Raw genomic sequence first — 21,841 nt, forward strand, 5'->3', positions numbered from 1 at the left:
GGTCAGTGGATGAGGGAATGAATGGAGCAAATGCTGCTTATCCCCAGTTGGAGAGGTCCTGTGGGAGTGCTACACCGAGGCACGGCCACACACTGCCCCTCACTCTCCAGAAGGTTACAGTGTAAGGCAGATATTCCTATATGCTTACCCACATGAATTATAAGAGAAGGCTAGGATACAGACCACAGAAGATATCTTTCCACTCTTTACCACTGTCAAACGATGATAATATATTAACATGAATATATAATAGTGTTATAATAATATTATATTAGATGCTAACAACAGCAGCAGCAACAACCCAGTGGTGAGAATAGCACAGTGAAGATAACATAACAAGCACAGTCTGTGCTTACTATGTGCTAGACTCTATTCTAAGTACACCTATATTAATTTCTTTGATCCTCCCAACAGGCCTATGAGGTGGGTAGCGTTATCACCCTTGCTTTATAGAGGAGGAAACTGAGGTACAAAAGATTAAGTAACTCACCCCGAATCACCCTGTGATTACGTAGCAGAGCCAATAAAAGGCTACACCTGTGCTGCTCCAGGAGTCTTGGCCAGAGCCAATGGGTATATTTACCAAGGAATACCTCCTAGCTCAAGGTATGAGATCGCATGGGAAATGACAGATCTGTTGGGCGTTGGAATATACTGCAAGGCAGAGTGGGGTGGAAGGGCATAGTAAACACTCTGTTAATGAATTATTTAAGCAAGGCGTCGGATGGCCCACCATCTAACAAGAATGCTGAAAAAGGATTCTTCACTGGTGCAGGGAGAAGCGCGGGGTGGGGGGCAGTTATAATGCACAATCTCTAATGTCTTCTCAAATCTAAATTTCTGTGATTCTACAAATTTCCACATGCACCCACTGCCAGAAAAGTAAAGCTAAAAGAGTCAACCCCATGCATAAACGGAAGAAAATAAGGTACATGTAATAAAAAATGGTTAATAATAAAGGATTTTTTTAAGTTAGGAGGGGAAGACCATGAAGATCTCAGGTCCATACAGGACAGGATGTTAGGAAGTTTCCAGATCTTATAAGGTCAGTCTGCAAACCTTCCTCTAATCTATTACTTTCATGGGAGCTTTGTAGCTTAGAAAGGGTATTCCCAGCCACTGTCTCACCTGAGCTGTATAACCAAAAGCTTAGGCTTTGCCTCAACCTCCTTCATCTCTATCCTTTCTTCCTCTCTCTCAGTCGTGTTGTAATCACAGTGCTTATTTATGGGAGGCAGAACAAGCTTTATTGAGCCAATTTTATAGAAAAAGAAAGAGGCTTAAAGCTAGGAAGTAACTAGGGCAAAATCACACAACAAATTCGTGGTGAATGGGAACACAGTTAAGATCCTACAATTTTAGCATGTCTCAAAAATCCAGTTCTGGTAAGTCATGTGTTTTCAAACCTCTGCGGGCTCTGAGCCCAGTGCATACAGCAGGCCCTGCATAAAATGCTCACTGACTGAGAGAGGCCTTCCTCCAGGTTTCCTGACCCTTAGGCCACCATCTCCTGCCATCTTCCCCTATTGCCTGTTTCATTTCATTTCTACTCTCTGAAGTGTGCTTATGGTCACAAAGTGTGCTACAGATTTGATTTCTACATTGTCATAGGATTATATCAAAGGCAATACATTTTTAAAAGAGGAATTAATTGCTTCGAAAGGAAAAATATTAACGGTGAAAAAACCATGGTTCTACTGCTGAGAAGACAATACAAATAAGCTACTTTGAAGTAAAATAATCTTGTAACTGTAAAGGACAATGTGTTTTCACTGAAGCACCATCTTTCAAAATGTAGGTGACAGCTAAAGCCACAAAGTTTTCTGAATCAGAGACTCAATAGGTTTTTTTGCTTTTTCTTGTGCATTGTGTCATTGCTGTTTTGTTACCTTTACCTTGCTAAATCCCCAGCAACCGGTATTTGGGTACAGCACACACTAGGAACCTCATTTAAAGAAAAGCACATCTCAAACCAAACAAAAAGATAAATCAGTTTTCCTTCTGAAACTCAGTTTTCTTTAGGACCAGCTCCAACCACATTTATAGACATTTAAAGAAAGTGCCTTTTGTATAAAGTAACAGATGGCTGCATTTGAGAATTGTTAAAATTTCAGGATTTAACCATATATGCTGTTCAAAGCCTGTGAGCAGAGGTCACCTCCCAGCAAATTCCTGAAATACAGGCCAAGTTTATCTTAATACTGTCAGGCTTCAGAGGCTGCCTTGTCTAGGAACACTTAATTGTTTTTACTTTTAAATTATGTTATCTGATTCTTCACAAATAATATTTAAAGTTTTTTCTATAAAAGGGATATATACAGTAAGATTTACAAGTTAGGCCTAAAAATAGAAAATAGGGCCATGTGAATTTTGTGGACACCAATGAGCTGGGCCACAAATTTATCCAGGGCTAATTTGTTGCTATGAACATCAAATTTGCCTCTACGATTTTTGTTATTCAGAGCAAAAGGTAAAATAAGATAAATTATGAAGCTCCCATTATCAGCACGGAGCAAGCTTACCTGATCTTCAAGAATGGCAGCATCTCCTGGCTCTATATTTTAAAACAACCAGCTATATATAGAAGTCCTTTGGCTGACATAATGGTCAGTGTTCTCTTATGCCTGATAAAAGCCCTAACCTGTCAAAATTTCAAAAAGCAGTGAAGTTGAACAGAAAGCGCAGTGGTCATCAAGGTACAAACTGTGGACTGTGGGCAGTTAATTTCCCCTGAGGGACTTGCTATAGTCCTCAGGTTCATTGTTTATGTACTGAATGGGCACAGGCTTGATGATCTTTACAGTGTCTTCCTAGTTACGATCAAAACTACCATTCAGGGCTTCCCTGGTGGCGCAGTGGTTGAGAGTCCGCCTGCCGATGCAGGGGACACGTGTCCGCGCCCCGGTCCGGGAAGGTCCCACATGCCGCAGAGCTGCTGGGCCCGTGAGCCATGGCCGCTGACCCTGCGCGTCCGGAGCCTGTGCTCCGCAACGGGAGAGGCCACAACAGTGAGAGGCCCACGTACCGCAAAAAAAAAAAAAAACAACTACCATTCATTGAGTCCTACTATACACCAAGCATTGGGCTAAATACTAGAGACACAGTATCACGAAGATTCACAACAGTCTGGCGAGGTAGGTCTTATTATGCCCATTTTAAAAATGAGGGAAAGGAAGTTCAGAGAATTGAAACCACTTGCCCAAAGTCTCACAAGACATGGCAGATGCAGGCTCTGAGCCTGAGTCCCTCTGCCAAAGCCTGGGCTCCTTCCTCTTGCTCTAATGGGCACTGTCCATGTGAGCTTGTCCGTTCACCTACCCATGCTTTTCCCCCCAGGAGGCGTGATCGAAGCATACCCACCTTCAGAGAGCGTCACCAACCTGACAGTGGACATGCTGATAGAACCCAATGGGGAAATCAGGATACTGTCAACAGGGGACCAGTTTCATGCCGAAGGCCCCTTCATCTCCTCTGGGACCACTATGCCTCAGACCTCATTGGATCCCCAAGTTCTCAGTTCTTTGTGCCTTCAAATTGGAAATGCTTGTAAAATGAAAAATGTGATTGGTTACTTTTCCATCAACCTGGTGACTTTTATTGATCCAAGGACCATGGAGCAGCAGGTAAGTCGACTTGATGCCGTATGAAATACTGAAATATGTAAAGGCTCCACACCGTCCACGCCTATGCAACAGGGACTGTGAGGGAGCTTCTAAGATTCACTGCTCTTCTGATGAGCTGACTGTAAATTCAGCATTTACATGGTCCATGGCAATTTGGGTGAGACCATGCTTTATGTCTGTAAATACAGGACCAGTGTTACCAAGAAAAGGGCTTGCCGCCCAATGGGTGCAGTAGCCAATACAGTACTATGGCACCAGCTTTTAAGAAAACAAAAGGCTTTATTGCGAGGTCAGCTGGCAAGGAGACAGGAGGCAAGGCTCAAAGCTGTGGCTCCCTGATCTGGGGTTTGGTCAAGCTTTTACGAGTTAGGGGAAGAGGGTTGGTATGCAGGGAAGGTTTTCACTGAAGGGCGCTGGAATTTGGCCGTTTATGGTGAGGTGTGATAAAGGGGGCTTTAGCACCGGCTCTTCAGGGACAGCAGACCCCTCGCTTCTCTAAGGGCTCCGGCATTCAGGTTCCGGTCATGTCCAGGTCCTTTGGTTTCATGGGAAGAGAGACTTTGCTTTCGGGTGTTGTCTGAGGTCAAAATTTTCTCCTTGGTGCATACTTTGGCTGCATGACTTGTGGTTTCGTTCTGTTGTCTGTGAAAAACAACTCAGTTTCTTGTTAGAAACAGTATAGGGCTAGTTTCAGGCTGGTTCTGCCGATACACCAGGGTCTTCTCATTCGGTACAGCTGGAGTTTAAATGACTGCAACTCATTCCAATGGGGCCTCAGTTTGCCCATTAATGCTCTGCCTGTATCTTATTGTGAGACTGCTTTATGCCATCCAGGGAGTGAACCTTTCTAGAATCTGTTCTTAAATAGAAAGTTAATCATTAAAAAGGAGGTAAGAGTTCTTGTTTCTGTTCCTTTTCTTAACAGTAATTCACCAGCAACTTAGGTTGTCAATTTTTTCTTCTTAAAAAAAGTGTATTGGGAAATATTTCATAAATATAAAAAGGTCTAAATACTAATGTAATGAACCAAGACCACCTCCAGTCCTGTGTACTCCTTGCCAATCCCCCTTGCATGGCCCCTTCTCCTCCCAGAGGTATCCACCATCTTGCAATTAGGACTTTTATTCCTTTTCATATCTTTATGCTTTTACTGCATGTGAATGTTACTCAACCATGTTCATTTGCCTGACATGCAGCAAGCCAAAACACTGAAACGCTGACGTTTGTAGCAAAGAAAGGGTTTATTCACAAGGCAGCCAAGCAAGGAGAAAGGAGAACAAGTCTCAAATCTGCCTCAAGGGGCATGAGAGATTTATGGGATAAAGGAGCAAGGTGGTCGTACGCTTGGGGAGCGACGGGACAGGTGACTGGAAATAAGAGAAAGGTGAAGGAATTGTCATTCTGCACAGGAGTTACTACTAAGCTACGGGCTTCTTCATGGGAGGCGTGTTAAAAAATTGAGGCACTTGGCATGATCTGAGGGTGGAGTTTTCGGCCTTCTGATGTCAAAATGTCACTGAGCTGATACTCGCACATGCCCAGTTGGAGGGTCAGTGGTCCTATCCAGTCTTAACCAGCTCAGCTTGAACTAGACACAGCTGACTCCAAGTTTCTGGGAAACATCTCAGGCAAACATCGTTTAGGCTAAGTGCAGCTTGGAGGACATGCACTTTTTTATAGCAACAATTAAAATGACTTTGATCAGTGAAGGCAGATTACAGGTGTAATGGATTTATATATTTAATATGTGATTTAATTTTGTTTCTTTTAAAATTTTTATAGATCATAACGTCCTATGTATTTTTATTCTACAACATGCTTTTACTTATTCAATATTTCATCCACGAGATTCTTCATGTGTACATGTGTTCCTCTGATGTATAATAATTACAGATAAATAATTTTTAACCTCTTTTGCCCCAGAAATTACAATGTTTAAATTCACCACTACTTCATGAGACTTATTTTTCAAAATGTTCAGTTCCTCTTGTATTAGTGTTGGGTGACCACAACTCTGTCTAAAGGATGGAATAACCTCCTGCCTGCCCTCTCCTGATACCCTCTGGCCATCCAACATTGTAAATAGACTTTAGTTGTTTTGTATTCCTTATTCTCAGTTTTGCAATTCTCCATTTCAGTCAGATGACAGTTTCAAAGTGAGAGTTTATGTTTTGAGCAGTTTTCAGCTTGTTCAATAATCATTTTCCATTTGCATTCCTGAGCCCTCCATTGGTTTTATATTCCTTTCTCAGGCCCACACATGGAAAGAGAAAAGGACAAACTGAAGGGCATTCAGGAATCAACCTGGGGTGGAGTGAGGACAGGAACAATGCCCTCTGGCAAAAGGGCTGGATGGCAAGGAAGCAAGGGGACGACATGCAGGAGAAGCTGCCCTCTCCAAATGCTTGTCATGAGAAACAAGGATTAAATCTGTGATCCCTGGGGCAGTAGGGAGGATGGAACTATGGCGACAGTTGACTTATGGTTTTTATTTATTCAAGTTTGGTATAGGGAGAGTTGCACGAGGCAATGAGAGGTAACTTCTCCAGACACAGAGCTGGTCCTGTCCCAGAGCTTACTACTGTTCCTAGCTTCTGGGACAAAGGTCCCACATTTCACTTGGCTGGTCCCATGTGCCTTGACAGGCTTTGCTCACCCTAACTCCCCCTTTTTCTCTCTTTTCCAACCCCTCACTCATCATATTACCTCCTGCCACAGGGATTTTACACATGCTGCCCCTCTGCCTAAAATGCTCTTGCCTCTTCTCTTTTACCTAGTTAACCCCCTTCGCATCCATCATATTTCAGCTCCAGCCACACTTTCTTAGGGAAGCCTCCCCCAAACTTCCTGACAAAGTCATATTCCCCTGTTTTAGGTTCTCCTATCATCATGTACCTCTCCTTTATACCACTTGCTTTTGTTACAATTTAAGACTTATTTACATGATTACCTGATTAAAGCTGTCTCCCCCTGTACAGTATAAGCTCCCTGCGGAGATATGTCTCTTTTTGCTCCCCATTCAATTCTCAGCACTATCTCTGCCCCAGCACAGAGTAGGTGTTCAGTAAATTATTTGTTGAAAGAATGAATGAATGAATAATAGAGGTATTCTAGCAGATGTTGGATGGTGCTGTTAAGGCTTTTAGAGAAGAGTTCAGAGATTAGTTGATGGGTGGGATAAATGAATATTAACCCAAGATTCCCTGATTTTTTTTCTTTTTTTTTTTTTTTTTCGGTACGCGGGCCTCTCACTGTTGTGGCCTCTCCCGTTGCGGAGCACAGGCTCTGGACGTGCAGGCCCAGCGGCCACGGCTCACGGGCCCAGCCGCTCCACAGCATGTGGGATCTTCCCGGACCGGGGCACGAACCTGTGTCCCCTGCATCGGCAGGCGGACTCTCAACCACTGCGCCACCAGGGAAGCCCGATTCTCTGATTTTATCATACTAATACTTCACCTTGTCTCTTCCTGTTAATATTTGAGTATATGGCCATTCGTGTTACAATTTTCAGTAGAACATTGGAAGAAGTTCTCAGTGAGCACACCAAAAGGAGTTTCTACATTGGCAAGGGAAGTACATTAACTCTCTGTATGTAATAGATTATTTGCAAAATCACTGGTATATATTCTTGCCATTTTGCAACTGACATCACTTCAGAAAACACTGTATTTTCTCTTCTCACTGACATGCATTGTGGTGCCAATGAAGAGACTGGCATATTATCAATCTGTCATTTTTGCCAATCTAACAGGGGAAAAAAATGGCATCTTGTTTTCCTCAGTATTTCTTTGATTATTAGTGAGGATGAACATCTGTACTATATCTGTTGGCCATTTATATATCTTGACTTAATTGCCCTTACGACTTAATCGTATCTTTTGCCCCTTTTAAATTGGACTATAATACAAATGCTGGTTTGTAGTTCTTTGTATATAGGAAACTCTCATCCTTTAACTGTTATACATGTTACAAACATCTTCTCCAGATTGTCACTTGTGGCTTTTCTTTCTTTTTTCCAGCCATGTTTCTCCACCATAAAAATCACTGTTTTTTCCTTTGTAATTGATTAGTAATATTTTATGGAAAGGTGTTCCAAGGAATAATGTCTTATTCCTCATCAAATTTCCACACAAAACTTAGTATCCATTGCCAACTTTCTCCTGAGTCAGCCACCATGATGATAGTGGTAATTTTCTATTTCCATCGTTCTTTCTACATAGATTAGTTGGAAATCTACTGCAAGGAAGAGTTTTTCCTTCTCCATCTTTCGTTTATGTATGTAGGCACGTATGTATTTATACCAGTTTAAACCTGTAAGGTTCTAGTCTCTTAAGTCAGTTGTATTTTGACACTTTCATCATTTTGATGCTCAAGTTGTCCCAGATTTGGCTAGTGGGAGACCCTTCAGTGTGGCCCTTGTGTTCTTTTGTTGTGTCCCCATCATTCTTTGAGCGTTGTCTTACTTCCTAGCACAATGAGATGTTCCAGGTTCATTTTGCATTTTCTCTGACAGACCTAGGATCAGGCCAAGAGCTTTGGGTCCTTTTAGTGGAGGATGGTATTAAGGTCTGGGCTCTTAGTGCTATCATTGCTACTGGAGTGCCATTGCTCTGGCCTCTCTCAGTGGACAGAGCTAGAAAATATATGTTTTATGTATGTATGATACACATACACACAAACATATACATACATATATACATACATACAAGCACCTATAACCATTTCTGTATCTATCAGTGTATATATATTTTAAAACCATGCATTCCTGCCAATATCTCTAATTCTAATTTAACACTTCAAGATTATTTCTAGACTTCCCTTTTTCCACACTTACAAATAAATACTTTCTCCAACAGTGAGAAACCTGTTTCTTTATCTTCAATATATTTACTTATTTACTCAAGTCAATTTATTTATTTCTTCAATGTAACCGATCTCCCAACCAGTCCTGCTGTCTTCTTCACTTAGCACAGCTGCAGTTGGTACTGAACCCTGTCATTTGTGTTTTAAGTTTATTTGTAATGCTCTTCATCAGACTACAGTTTCAAATAGTCAAATCTAGCCCCTTTTCTAAATTACTATGTTACCTTGAGCTTTTCACTTGCTTTCTGTCATCTTCAGTTTTATCAGCTATAAAATGAGTCAGTTAGCTTATTTGACTTCTGAGTTCAAAAATTATTATTTCAATAATATTTGCATAGTATTTTTGTATTAAAAATTTAATAATAGTAAGAGTCCACTTTTTAGAAATATCACAAGGAAATAATCATAAATATTTATGTACACATATATTAATCACATTACTGAGGGAAGTAAAAAACTTCAAATAGACTAAATTCTAATAGAGAATTTGTTAAGCAAATTATGATAGATGAATAGAATCAAGTGCTATGAAAACAGTAAAACTAAAGTTTTGAATAATATTTAACAGGAAACTCTACATAGAACAGTGGAGTGGCAAAATACAGATTCTAAAACAATATATGTAATATGATAACAGTTTTATAAAAAGAAAAAACATATATGCAGAGCAAAAAGAACCTAAAGAAACACACTAAGATGTTACAAGTCATTATTTCTGGGTTAGAGGATTGAGGGTATGATAGGCGGAGTAATGGCACTGCAAACATGTTCATGTCCTAATTTCTGAAGCTGGTGAAGGTTACCACACATGGTAACATGTGTACGTAATTAACCTAGTAATCTTGAGATGGGAAGATATTCTTGGATTATGCAGGTGAACAATGTAATCACAAGGGTTCTGCTGGCTTTGAAAATGGAGGAAGTGACCATGAGCCACTGAATGCAGGTGACCTCTAGAAGCTGAAAGGGGCAAGGAAATAAATTCTCCTCTAGAGCCTCCAGGGGGAATGAAGCCCCCTGACACCACGACTTTAGCCCAGTGAGACTTCTCATCTTTGACCCTTTAAGCTACTAAATGTACAGCAGCAATAGGAAACTAGTACAGGGAGTTATTTCTGTTTTGTTGTTTATGCTTTCTCCATTTGCATTCTCAAAGTAAGCATGTATCTGTAGTCAGAAAAATATATATAAATAATGATAATCACAAATAATGATCATTATAAAGCACTTTCACATACATGACCCTACTTATGTCCACACGTTTCTTGCAACAGAGGTGGGAGGCAGAAAGCTGAGGTGACTGAGTCCATCTCAAAATCTTGCTGTCTGGCCCCAACTGGTCCCCCATAACTTACCATGCTGTCATAATAAGAGCAGAGGGGACTGGGAGACAAAGAAAGATGGATAAAATGACAGTGGTGCACCAAGGACAGGCCCACTATTGTGAATCAGTCCAGATAAGAATATGGAAAATCTTGTCCAGACTTGAGATGAGAGTGAGGTTCTAGGGTAGCAGAATGGAGGAAGACTTTTGGAAATGTAGGGTTTAAATATTGGGAACGTCAGGGTCACTGGGAATAAAAGGAAAAGAGCCAGTCCCTGGGAAATGGAGCTGGTAAGAGCATAGTACAAAACCACTCCCGATAGTGGACATATGTCCAAGATTCCAGTACCCTAGGAATGGGGAAACGCCAAGCTTTCAGAGCCTGTGCAGAATACATGGAGCTATAAGGTAGTCATTTTGGAGATCTGGCCTTCCCACATGAGGATGACGGGAGGGATCCAACTCTTACATAAAGAGCAGCAAAAGCTATTTCCATGCCCCAATGGGTCCTGGAGCAAGAGCCCTTGATGGGCAAAATCTACTCGGTTCCACGAGGGACGTGAAGCACCTGCCAAAGGCTTCAGATTGAAAAGACACTGACATGGTCATTGAACAAATACCTCCCCAGGGTCTACTCAGTCCCTATGCTGCATGCTGAGGGAACAGAGATAAACAAGACATGTTCCCTATCACAAGGAAGCTCATTTCATATCCATCACCCAATTCCATTTGATACACAAGCACACAATTGTTTTGTACTCTTACTGGTTCTTAGGCATAAACATTGCCTCCATGAGATTTGTAAAGCCTCTAGAAAATGCACTGGTCCTTGCATTTTTTACCTAGTCGTAACGTCTAACACAATGATAGTTACATGATAGCCAATTGATGAATGGACTTTGGGAACTGCTAGAACATCCAGATCTGTTGAGCTTATTTATATTCACTTTTGGGAAATTCTAAAGGAAAGAACAAGTGTTTATTGAGCATCTAGTATGTACAAGACATTATGGTAGTTACAACAGAGGCTGCAAAGATGCAAAAGAAGTGGAAGTGCCTGCCCTTAGGGAGTTCAAAATCTAGCTGGGGAGAAACACTTGAAAAATGAATTACAAGGAAAAGCTTAGGTGACAACTACATAGAACAATGAAAGAGACATCAAAAAGGCAATGCCAGTTTAACTGCCTTCTGTTTGGAGCAATCAAGAAAGGTTTTTACAGAGTAGGTGGGATTTGAGCTGAAAGATAATTAGGATTTGAAAGAGGGTAAAAAAGAGTGTATTCCAAGTGGGAAAGATGCTCTGAAGGGTAGTGGTAGAAATGTACAAAACACATTTGGGAAAAAAATGATGATCTAAGTCTTACAAACATATGACTGACTTGCCTCATGTAAATATGCATTTATGTATTACTCTCCGTGGACCACGAAGGAACTCCCCTATATATCACTCTCCAGTTCCTTTTATGTAAAGTCACTAAACAAACAGATGGGCAAAGGTGCTTTCTGTTGAAATCCCCAGGTTAAAAACTCCTTTGTTGTTAGATAATTGTAAACTTTTGAAATAGCTATCTCTGTTAAGAGCATTGACAGTTATTAACTTTTTAAAGGAAAGGAAGTCCAATTTTGAAAAAAGAGTTTAGATAAAAAACAGCTGCAGGCTTCTAGCAATGGCCCTTCCTGGATACATAGTAGCTACAGAAGGAAACGAGACTTGTTACAAAGCACAAACTATGAAGAAAGATAAAAATGGAAAGCCCTGATGTATATAAGAGAATGTCTCATATATTCTGAAAACTGTTTCTAAGAGTTTCTAAATACAAATGTATCAGCCTAGAATAGAAAAAAAAAAAAAGAGATAGCTGAAAATATTTTCATTATGATGGATAGGGGGTTCTGGCCCCAGCCTTTACACTTAGCAGTTGTGATACTTTAGGCAACTCACTGGACATCTCTGAGCCTCGTTTTTTCATTCACAAATGGTGAATCCCTCCCCTCCTTACCACAGGGTGTCCTGAGAGGCTGAGCAGATATAAGGTGCTGTTCTTATTAAATCAAACAGCATAATCACATGTAAAACTGTCACCTGAGGCCTCAGCAGGTTCTCAAACTGTGAGTGGAATCTGAATTGAATTAGCATTGTTTTTAAAAGTCAATGAACATTATCATCTCAAAGTGATATATAAGCATCAAAAGTGAATATATTTATTTCAGAGAGTAGAAAAACCAAGGTCTACAGAATATCGTAATTCCTTCCTATTCATTGCTATATACCCAGCACCTAGCACTACATCTAGCATATAGTAGATCCACAATAAATATTTATTAAATGAATGAAAGAATACTTCTCTCCAAGCTCCCCCCTAGTACTCTCATTTGCAAAATCTCCCTATCTCTGTCTTCAAGATATACAAGGTATTCACCAAGGGACCTCAACGAGATTTACTTTTTCTCTTTAGGGAAGGTATTTTATTTATATGTAAGAAGGTTAACAGGGTATATCTAAATTAAAATTTATAGGCCTTTAGTGTAAACAGAAATGCTTGTTATTCAGTGTTTTTTAAATGCCATAATAGACGCATTGTAAATCACAAGTTAATACCTAGTGAAGGGAAAATAGATCCCAAGGGTTTTGAAGTGTTAAAGTAAAAGACCTGTCCCTTTAAAAGGTCTACATCCTTGTGTCAATGAAAGAGACATGTAATATACAAGTAATAATAATGATGATGGTGAGGATGATGACTTCTGCAATGAACACAAAGGCAATGATGACAATAATTTTTATAGTGAAAATTACAATTCTGTTTCTTAACACTAATAGCGCAGGTAAACTAGTGACCAGCTTTGCTATATACAATCTTACCGTATGTGACTGTCCTTAAACGTTGGGTTAACCCCCTTACACTGTAAACCTTAACCTTCAGAAAGATTGAACCCAAGCCTAAACATCAGCTCTTGGGTAGGACTTTGGTTGGTCTACAAAGAATAGACCCAGTTCCTCTGTTTATGTCTAGTCGCCCCACCCAGGATTTCTTTAGATGACTGCTCTCACCGTGGAGATCCTTGCTTCCTTTTGAATGAAACCCAGGCACTTCTCTCTGGACTTGGAGGTCTTTAACTAAATTTAATCACCAGAATCATTGCCAAGGAAGGGCAAATGTGCGCATTCACACTGCATCCTGAACTTTTCAGGAGGTGCCACGGTTCTGTAGGACTCAGGAGGTCCACAGGTAGGGAGAAAGGAAAAGTCTCCCTGCTGATGCTAAGACAGACCAAAACATTCTCCACATACATGTGGTTACAACTTGTCCACCAGCATCACAAAAACAAAGCTGAGTGGCCCCTTCCTACTTCCAGCTGTCACCTGTGGTCAAGACTTTTTGTGTGATAAATTTTCCGTTTCGAAACTGTCCTTAGCATTCATTTTAATTTTATTTTATCTGAACCATATGGTTGAGGTGACAAAGTACAGGGTAATTTGCTCTAGGTCTCACCTATTTCTTAAAACAACCCTGAACCATCCCTCTCCCACCATGTGGCACTAATTGCTTTTCTCACTGATCATGTCCAAAGTACTCTCACCTGCTTAGTGACTCCCATATTCAATAAAGACATTCTCATCCTGCCTGCCACGTGCCACCTTCATTCCTACAATTGGCCTTTCCTTTCTTTTCTACCAATATACAACTTCCCTTCTTTCGAAACATGTTTCAAAATCCAACTCCTCATGGAAACCCCCCTTAATTAATCCCCCTTCAGTGCCACTTCATTCTCTAGCTTCTCAGAGCTGAGGTAGAGTACTGACAGCCAGAGTACTTATTAATGATAATATCAACTATTTATTGAAGTTTTGTCACGTACCAGACATTCTGTTATGTATTTTACATGTACTATCCCTAATCCTCACGCCTGAAAAGTGAGTACTATTATCTCTAATTTACAAATGAGGAAACTGAGGCTAGAGTGACATGTTCAAGGTCACAGGGCAACTAAGTGGCAAATCCGGGGTTCAAACCATGATGTAGCTGCCTGCTGAGCCCATGCTCCTTCTCTCACAGCAGATATTCCCCACGGTACTGCACTGAATTGATGGTGACTTCCTTTGTAAGTCTCTCCCCCCTCCTCAACCACCATCACCAAAGAAAATGTATGTTCCTCTTGTATATCCTCAGTATGCTTGTTGAATTGAGTCGAACAGCTTAAAGCCAGAAAACACATCTCCTATTTTCTTTTTTTTTTTTTTTTTTTTTTTTTTTGTGGTACGCAGGCCTCTCACTGCTGCGGCCTCTCCCGTCGCGGAGCACAGGCTCCGGACGCGCAGGCCCAGCGGCCATGGGTCACGGGCCCAGCCGCTCCGCGGCATGTGGGATCCTCCCGGACCGGGGCACGAACCCGCGTCCCCTGCATCGGCAGGCGGACTCTCAACCACTGCGCCACCAGGGAAGCCCCTATTTTCTTTTTAATATATTCCATCCTTGTGCTCAGCGCATAAGGTAATCATTAAATGTTAATGACGAAGCGAAATGGAATAAAATCAGTGTTGTGGTAGCCATTTTTTTGTTGTTGTTGTGGTAGCCATTTTTAAGCTTTAAGAGTTTAAATGAGCAAGCCCGTACATAGCACCACAGCTGGGAGCGCCATATTGCCATTAAGCCAGAAGGTGGATTCATGGGATGGGAACATTGAAAACAGACACCACAAGAATGGTTAAGTCAGCTCTCCAAACCACTTTCTACAAGTAGCTACTGCTTTTCCCTCCATAATAATTTCACAATGATTAACCTGCTAGGTGAAAAATCCCAGGCAAAAACCTGAGTGTCAGAGGAGTTTAGAATAACCACTGAGTAACAGGCTAAGGTTGGAGGTGATGTGGACAGAGGTAGACTCATTCCCATCTAGCTGGTCAGAAATGTTAGAGAACTGCCATCTAGATTTCTATTATGGGCTTTATCTTTCAGAATAAATGCCCTTTTCTTTAAATTATTAGATTTATGAAATCCAATCTCACATTCCAACACATATGGATATCAAAATGTGTATTTGGTGAGGAATAGTATCTTACGTTATCAATTTCTGCTTCCTTTGCTCATAGCACAAAATCCTACTTTTTGCTAAAACCTTACTTTGTAGCTTTTTAACTTAATTAAATATATAGGCAATTACTGACACCATCTGTCTTCATAGAAAAAGAACAAGAAGTGACACAAAAGACTGGGAATCTGAAGGGAATCTTTAGCAAACAAATTCTTCTAGCTCCGCTACAGTAATATTTATTTTTAGGAGTCCTTACATTATTTTAAATCATTTATGCTTTTTAGAAATAATGAATTTGAGCTATACTTAAAATGTGGTGGCTTTGGTATGATTTTTTTAAAAGAAAATATCAAGTAATCCATTGCTTTTTCAGTAAAACAAAAACTTAAACATGCTGTTGAACATCTGTTACTAGTACGTCTAACACAGCACTTAAAATCCTTTAAAATCCCTGAAAACCTTTATAAAGTTACATGAATCTTTTGCATAAATAGAACTGTTTTAACAATATGTATATTCCTTTAAACATATATTTTGCTTTCTTAAACATAAGATTCATTGTGTTGCCTAGCATTCCAAGCCCTTATAAATACATAAATGAAATGGCTTCACTTTTTGAGGGAGTCAGTCTTCCCCTATCATGCCACATTCCTAGCCCACTCTAGAGTACTACTTATTTATGTCTGTTTTTTAAACCTTATGCAATTTCTTCACAAAAGTCTTAATATGTAAATAATATCAAACCAACCCATTGAAACTTGAACAGGATAAGTCAGGAACCAATACAAAATAAAAGTCCAAATAAAATAACAGAATTCCCCTCCCATGAGGAGTACATTGTCAGGAAATGCAAAGGGATTATAGAGAAAAGTCACACGTGGCTCCAAGAAGAGTATGGAATTGGCAGTTACCACCAAGGAGGACAACTGGGTTTTTCTGCAGGTCTTCCCTCAACTGAAAGGAGCAGGTTTTGAACCCCTTGTTTCAGCTACTAAGAGCCCCACCCTCCATAAGTAGAAGTGTGTCTAAGAGGACAGGTCTAATGAGGCTCAATATAAAAAAGACACTTTTCAAAGAAATAACTGTAAGACCTCTCTACTCATATTAAAGAATTATGGTATACCAAAGAATGTGCTGTCTCAGATTTGGGGTGAAAATATCAATATATATATTTTGTATTTTTTATTCACTTGTTGACGAAGGAAATATGAAGAAAGTGATTTCACAATCACTTGTGATTGTGGAGCCTTTAAGCTCCACCCATATGTTTCTGGAAAGTGCCACAGGACTTCTTTTGATCACAGGTAGGACCCTCGGCTTTTTGCTTACACTGAAGGACAATATTTCTTTGTCTTTTTTAAAAATATAAATTTATTTACTTATTTATTTTTGGCTGCGTTGGGTCTTTGTTGCTGCGTGCGGGCTTTCTCTAGTTGTAGCGAGTGGGGGCAACTCTTCGTTGCAGTGCACAGGCTTCTCACTGCGGTGGCTTCTCTTGTTGCAGAGCACGGGCTCTAGGCACACAGGCTTCAGTAGCTGTGGCACACGGGGTCATGTCTAGTTCCCAGACCAGAGATTGAACCCATGTCCCCTACATTGGCAGGCAGATTATTAACCACTGTGCCACCAGGGAAGTCCCCCTATTTCTTTGTCTTTATAAAGCTCTTTCATTATAGGCTCTCAAAGTGCTTTACAGACAAATAATGGGGAAGGTGAGGCAGAAAGGTGTTAAGTGGCTTGCCCAAAGTTCCACGGTAAATCACAGGCCTTTCTCTGGCTTCAGAACCACCAAGTAATTGGTGGAGATTCTGGATGTGACTGCCAGCAGCACGGTGCTCTCTCACTTCTACCAAGCATTTGTTTCCCTGCCAGGTGGAGAGTAATCTCCAAGATCAAGCATGGGAAGAAAACCTGGACGTCAGAGCCAGGCAAACTTGGACCTTAATCCTAGCCCTGCCACTTAGCTGTGGAACTTGGGCAGGTTTCTGGGTTCCTTGAGCCTCCACTTACACTTCTGTAAAATGGGGGTGTTAATATCTACTTCACAAGGCTGTTGTGAGGATGACATGAGAAAATACCAGAGTGCCTTGTACATAATAGACCCTTAATATACATTAATTCCCCTTCCTCTTTCCTTCCCCAAGTCTCCCTCCTAGAGCCTGTCCTCCATGTGGTCCAGTAGGCAGCTTTCTAAATATTGCTGCCATCAACAAAGACAACATATTGGCTTGATAGGGTGCCAAATCTTTCAAACACCAGAGTCTGTAGACAACAAAGGCAAAGTTGTGGAATCCAGATTCATCTCTCAGATAACCAAATCCAAAAGGTTCCATTACGGTAAACAGCCCTCTACCATCACCAAATTAGTCATGACTCATCATATTATTGGATTAACTCGATGTCACTATGGAGAGTATAGGGCTTGGGGAGCACCTGAAACCACAGAAGGCAGGCTGAGGCATTGGGGGGCCCTCGAATGAGCAACAGGATGGAAGAAGGGAAGCAGATGTGTTTAAGACAAAGCTTTCTTTGTGCCCACTTGCCTGACCAGCCCTGCCTCTCTTCTGGATTTGACCACACTCAGCCCCACTCAGTACAGGAGCTGATACAAAGTGAAAGCCTGCAGTGGGCAGTCAGAGGAAGTATTTTGCCTGTCACAGAAAAGTGACACTGCATCCCCAGACCTAACTGAGTCTTTTTGACAGATGCTAATATATTATCCCTTCCAGCCCATGGCTGCTTGTTGAGATCCAGGTACTAACCCTTGCTGAGTGCTAGTTTGCTTTAGTGTATAAGGCGTGTATTTTTTACCCACACGTGGAAAAGCTTTTTAAAGTGTAGACTTGAAGAATACCTAGAATAAATTCAGAGGGCAGTCTGGGAGGTGGTTTCTCACAGTCTCCTTCAGTCATGATTTCCACATGCAACTAGATTCAAACAAGTGGCCATACAAATTGTGGAGGTGTCCGCCTTAGAATGGGTTTCCTGGAGACTGGGATATGTGTGTGTGTGTGTGTGTCTGTGTGTGTGTGTGTGTGTGTGTGTGTGTGTGTGTGTAGCAGCTTTATTGAGATATCATATACATAAAACTCACTTTTTTTTTTTTTTTTTTTTGCAGTACGCGGGCCTCTCACTGTGTGGCCTCTCCCGTTGCGGAGCACAGGCTCCGGACGCGCAGGCTCAGCGGCCATGGCTCACGGGCCCAGCCGCTCCATGGCATGTGGGATCCTACCGGACCGGGGCACAAACCCACGTCCCCTGCATCAGCAGGCGGACTCCCAACCACTGTGCCACCAGGGAAGCCCCAAAACTCACTATTTTAAAGTGTACAGTTCAGTGGCTTTTAGTATATTCACTGAGTTATACAGCCATCATAATTATCTAATTTTAGACCATTTCCTTTACTCTAAAAGAAACTGTACCATTAGAAATCACTTCCCATACCCTCTTCCTTCCAGCCACTGAAAACCACTTTCTGCCTCTATGGATTTCCCTATTCTTGACATTTCATATAAATGGGATCATACACTAGGTGGTCTTTTGTGACTGGCTTCTTTCACTTAACAGAATATTTTCAAGGTTCATCCATGTTTAAGCATTTATCAGTGCTTCATTCCTTTTAATGGCTGAATAATATTCCATTGTATGGATGTACCACATTTTGTTTATCCATTTCATCAGCTGATGGACATTTGGGTTGCTTCTCCTCTTTGATGGTTATGAATCATGTTGCTATGAACATTCATGCACAAGTTTTTGTGTAAACATGTTTTCATTTCTCTTGGTTGCATACCTAGGAGTAGAATTGATGGGTCATATAGTAACGCTACATCAACTCTTTGAGGAAATGCCAAACTGTTTTTCAGAGTGGCTGCACCATTTTACAATCTTACTAGCAATGCATGATGGTTCCTATTTCTTCTTCATATCTTTGCCCACACTTGTTATTGTCTTTTTTATTTCAGCCACCTGTGTAGGTTTGACGTGGTATCTCTCCTGTCTGTGTTTTAAAGGGAAGATTTATTTCCTTGTGTTATTTAATGGAGTCATCCAACAAAGATTTATTTCACATATATATCAGGAGTGCTGTGCTAGGTTTTATGCAGGATTCAAATATGAACCAGAGGACCCTGCTGTAGGTCTGATTCTTCTCTCTAGGAATCTCCCAAATGTAAACAAACTTGCCTTGGACTTGAAATCAAGAGCTCTGAGCTCTTGTCTCTACCCCTCTTGGAGTCTTGTGCCTGGGGTTTGAGGAGGCTGGGCAAGATCACCTCCAAGCCCACAGCCTGTGTTTCTTGCCCACATAGTCTGCAACCAAGGTTGTTCTTTATAAAACATTCTGGTTGGGCTTCCCTGGTGGCGCAGTGGTTGAGAGTCCGCCTGCCGATGCAGGGGACACGGGTTCGTGCCCCAGTCTGGGAAGATCCCACATGCCGCAGAGTGGCTGGGCCCGTGAGCCATGGCTGCTGAGCCTGCGCGTCCGGAGCCTGTGCTCTGCAACGGGAGAGGCCACAACAGTGAGAGGCCCGTGTACAGCAAAAAAAAAAAAAATGTTCTCATTTACTGGAGCTGTCAAGGAAACTGCGAGGGAATGCCGAACTTTGCTGTCAACTCATTGAACTGATGGGGCCATTGCTTCATGCACATCCCCACCTCACTTTGTAAGACAGCCTTCCATGTCCACAAGGACTGGGCACAGGAATCCTCCCCCATGGGAGCTCCAGAACAAGAGCCTTCTGCCTTGAAAATCCACACAAAAGCCTTTTAGAGATCATTTGCAGTAACTTTAAAAGAGCACTTCTCAACTAAGCAAATCATTCACAAGTCCTGACATTTAGAGTGTGAATATTGAAGAAGAGTAACTATATACAGCATGGGATTATTATATTGAATTGGCATGGAAGAAGCATATATAATTTACTAGTCCCAGAAACGCATAACAGGTTATAAAAATTGGGTTTTCATGTTTATTATAGCTTACTGCTTAATGTCAAAATAAGAAAATGGCCTTCCAAAAATTCATAATAAAAAAGTGAGGAAATACTAAAAGGAAAAAAGAAATGAGTATGTAATTCTGTACCTTAAGAATACAAATAATATCAGTTAGGCCATCAATCTCAAAAGTAATAGAAAATCATAAATTTATAGAGGTAGTGGAAGAAGCTTGGAAAAAGGAAGCAGAGAAGGCAAGAGTATGTTAAAAATCTTGTGATTTTTTTTTTTTTAACAAAAGTGGAAAACTAAGTACAACTGCTGATGGTGCAGGTTTAAATTTCAATATTTTCCATTTTGGATCCCAAAATTAATTTTGAATATAGTTCCTACACATCCTGAAAGAATTTCCAAGGTCATAGAGAAGCTTCTGGCACTATACAGAAATTGGACTATGAATGCTGGTAATTAGGTGTCATGGAAAGAGCTGGAGCAGGAATCAGGAAACCTGATTCCAGCTCTTCCCCTAATTGTGGGATCTGAGTGAGTCAGTTCACCTCTCAGAGTCCTCGACCGTAAAATGAGGAGGTGGGAATGATGAATGTCATTTTAGGTCTGCGAGGACAGAGCTGTTTAAATAGACCTCTTTGGGCCCTGAATATTTTCAGATTTAGAGATTCCATTACCCTACATCACATCAAATGTACAAATGCACTCTCATGGGATGTGACGTAGACATAACTGTGTAAAAGAGCTGTGTTGTGTTTAACTGAGATGTCAATTTTGTTGATACTTTTGTTATTTGATAGTTTTCTTTTCATATTTGGGGGCCAGTAACTTTTTTTTTCAGAATCCAAATATTTTTAAGGCCTTTGAAAATCACGGAGGCCCTAGGCATGGTGGACTACTGGGCCCTGAGTGCTAAGTGGTAGGGCCCAGATTTTTTGCTGCCTTTGGCCCCATGAACTCCAAAGGCCCAATATAAGGGAGTATCCAGGGTGGGTGGGAGAGAGAATGGATACTCTAGTTGCTCAGAGACAGCCTTATGGAGCTGTGATTTAAATCATGCCCAAAAGGATACATAGGATTAATAGAGACAGAGGGGAAGGCCTCCAAGATGAATACTAGGAGTGTCAACTGTTGACTGGGGCCCTGGGTGACTGCCCCATCCAGCAGTAACTGCAGTTCTTCACCTGAGAGACTGGGCCATCCCAGAAGCCACCACTAGGTGGCAACATGCCAAGAGGCTGCAGTCCCCTCTGCCTATCTATAGATATTTTTATGTAATACAAACAATTCTTACCAAATATTATAATCACAGTAATATTTTCCTACGTAAAAATTCTTACAGTGCAGTGTACCACCTGCCTTAAAATTAAGTATCAGGTGTGTTGTTTACCACAATGGAGAGTTTGATGCTGTTTGGTGATTTAGTGATGGGAAGAGATCTCATTTAGCTGCTGCTTAAGAAAGTATGCTCTCTGTGATAGCCGGGATTCTGGAGCCTGTTTTTAAACAGCATCTGAGAAGAGTTAAGTGTGTACATTACCTCTGAGAATCAGGCCAGAATACCGAAGTCAAGAGCCAAGCAAGTGAGTTCTTACTCCTGCCCCAGACTCAGCTTCTGGCAGTCACACAGGGAACAAATCCAAACAGATTTGCTTCTGCCAGACCCCACAATAATAGTGTCATGCAATATCTCATGTAGTCACTGGATCTTCTCAACAACCCTCAGAGATAGCGACCACTGGTCTGTGTTAACAGACAAGGAAACTGAGGCCCAGAGAGGGGAAGGAAGTTAAGATCACACAGACAGTAAGTGGCGAGGCCAACACTCCCTTCCAGTGAGGTCCTGTAACTCTGGTCCAGTGCTCTTTCTATCCAGTGAAGACATTTACCTCCCTCCAGGCACTGGCCTCTCTAGTCCCTATCGCCCTCAAGCTGCCATCACTTCTTTTCCCTACCAAGCTGCCCCTACCCTTCTCAGCCTTATTTCATCTTGACCTAAACCTGCTGAGAAGCATGTCCCCTAGGGAAGGCCCCATGTCCTACAGACCTTGCCTCT

At 41.3% G+C, this 21,841-nt stretch overlaps 1 protein-coding gene across 5 annotated transcripts in view; it reads left to right on the forward strand.

Annotated features, from left to right (window-relative positions):
- The window catches only part of IQCH (IQ motif containing H), a 212,359-nt gene that overhangs the window by 154,787 nt on the left and 35,731 nt on the right, over window positions 1-21,841 (forward strand). For all 5 annotated transcript variants that reach the window (XM_065871349.1, XM_065871350.1, XM_065871351.1 and 2 more), the window contains one exon: window positions 3,337-3,623. In XM_065871349.1, the coding sequence (XP_065727421.1) occupies window positions 3,337-3,623 (287 nt within the window). The remainder of the gene's footprint in view (window positions 1-3,336; window positions 3,624-21,841) is intronic.

Source organism: Phocoena phocoena, chromosome 2, assembly GCF_963924675.1.
Source record: "Phocoena phocoena chromosome 2, mPhoPho1.1, whole genome shotgun sequence".
Taxonomy (NCBI): domain Eukaryota; kingdom Metazoa; phylum Chordata; class Mammalia; order Artiodactyla; family Phocoenidae; genus Phocoena; species Phocoena phocoena.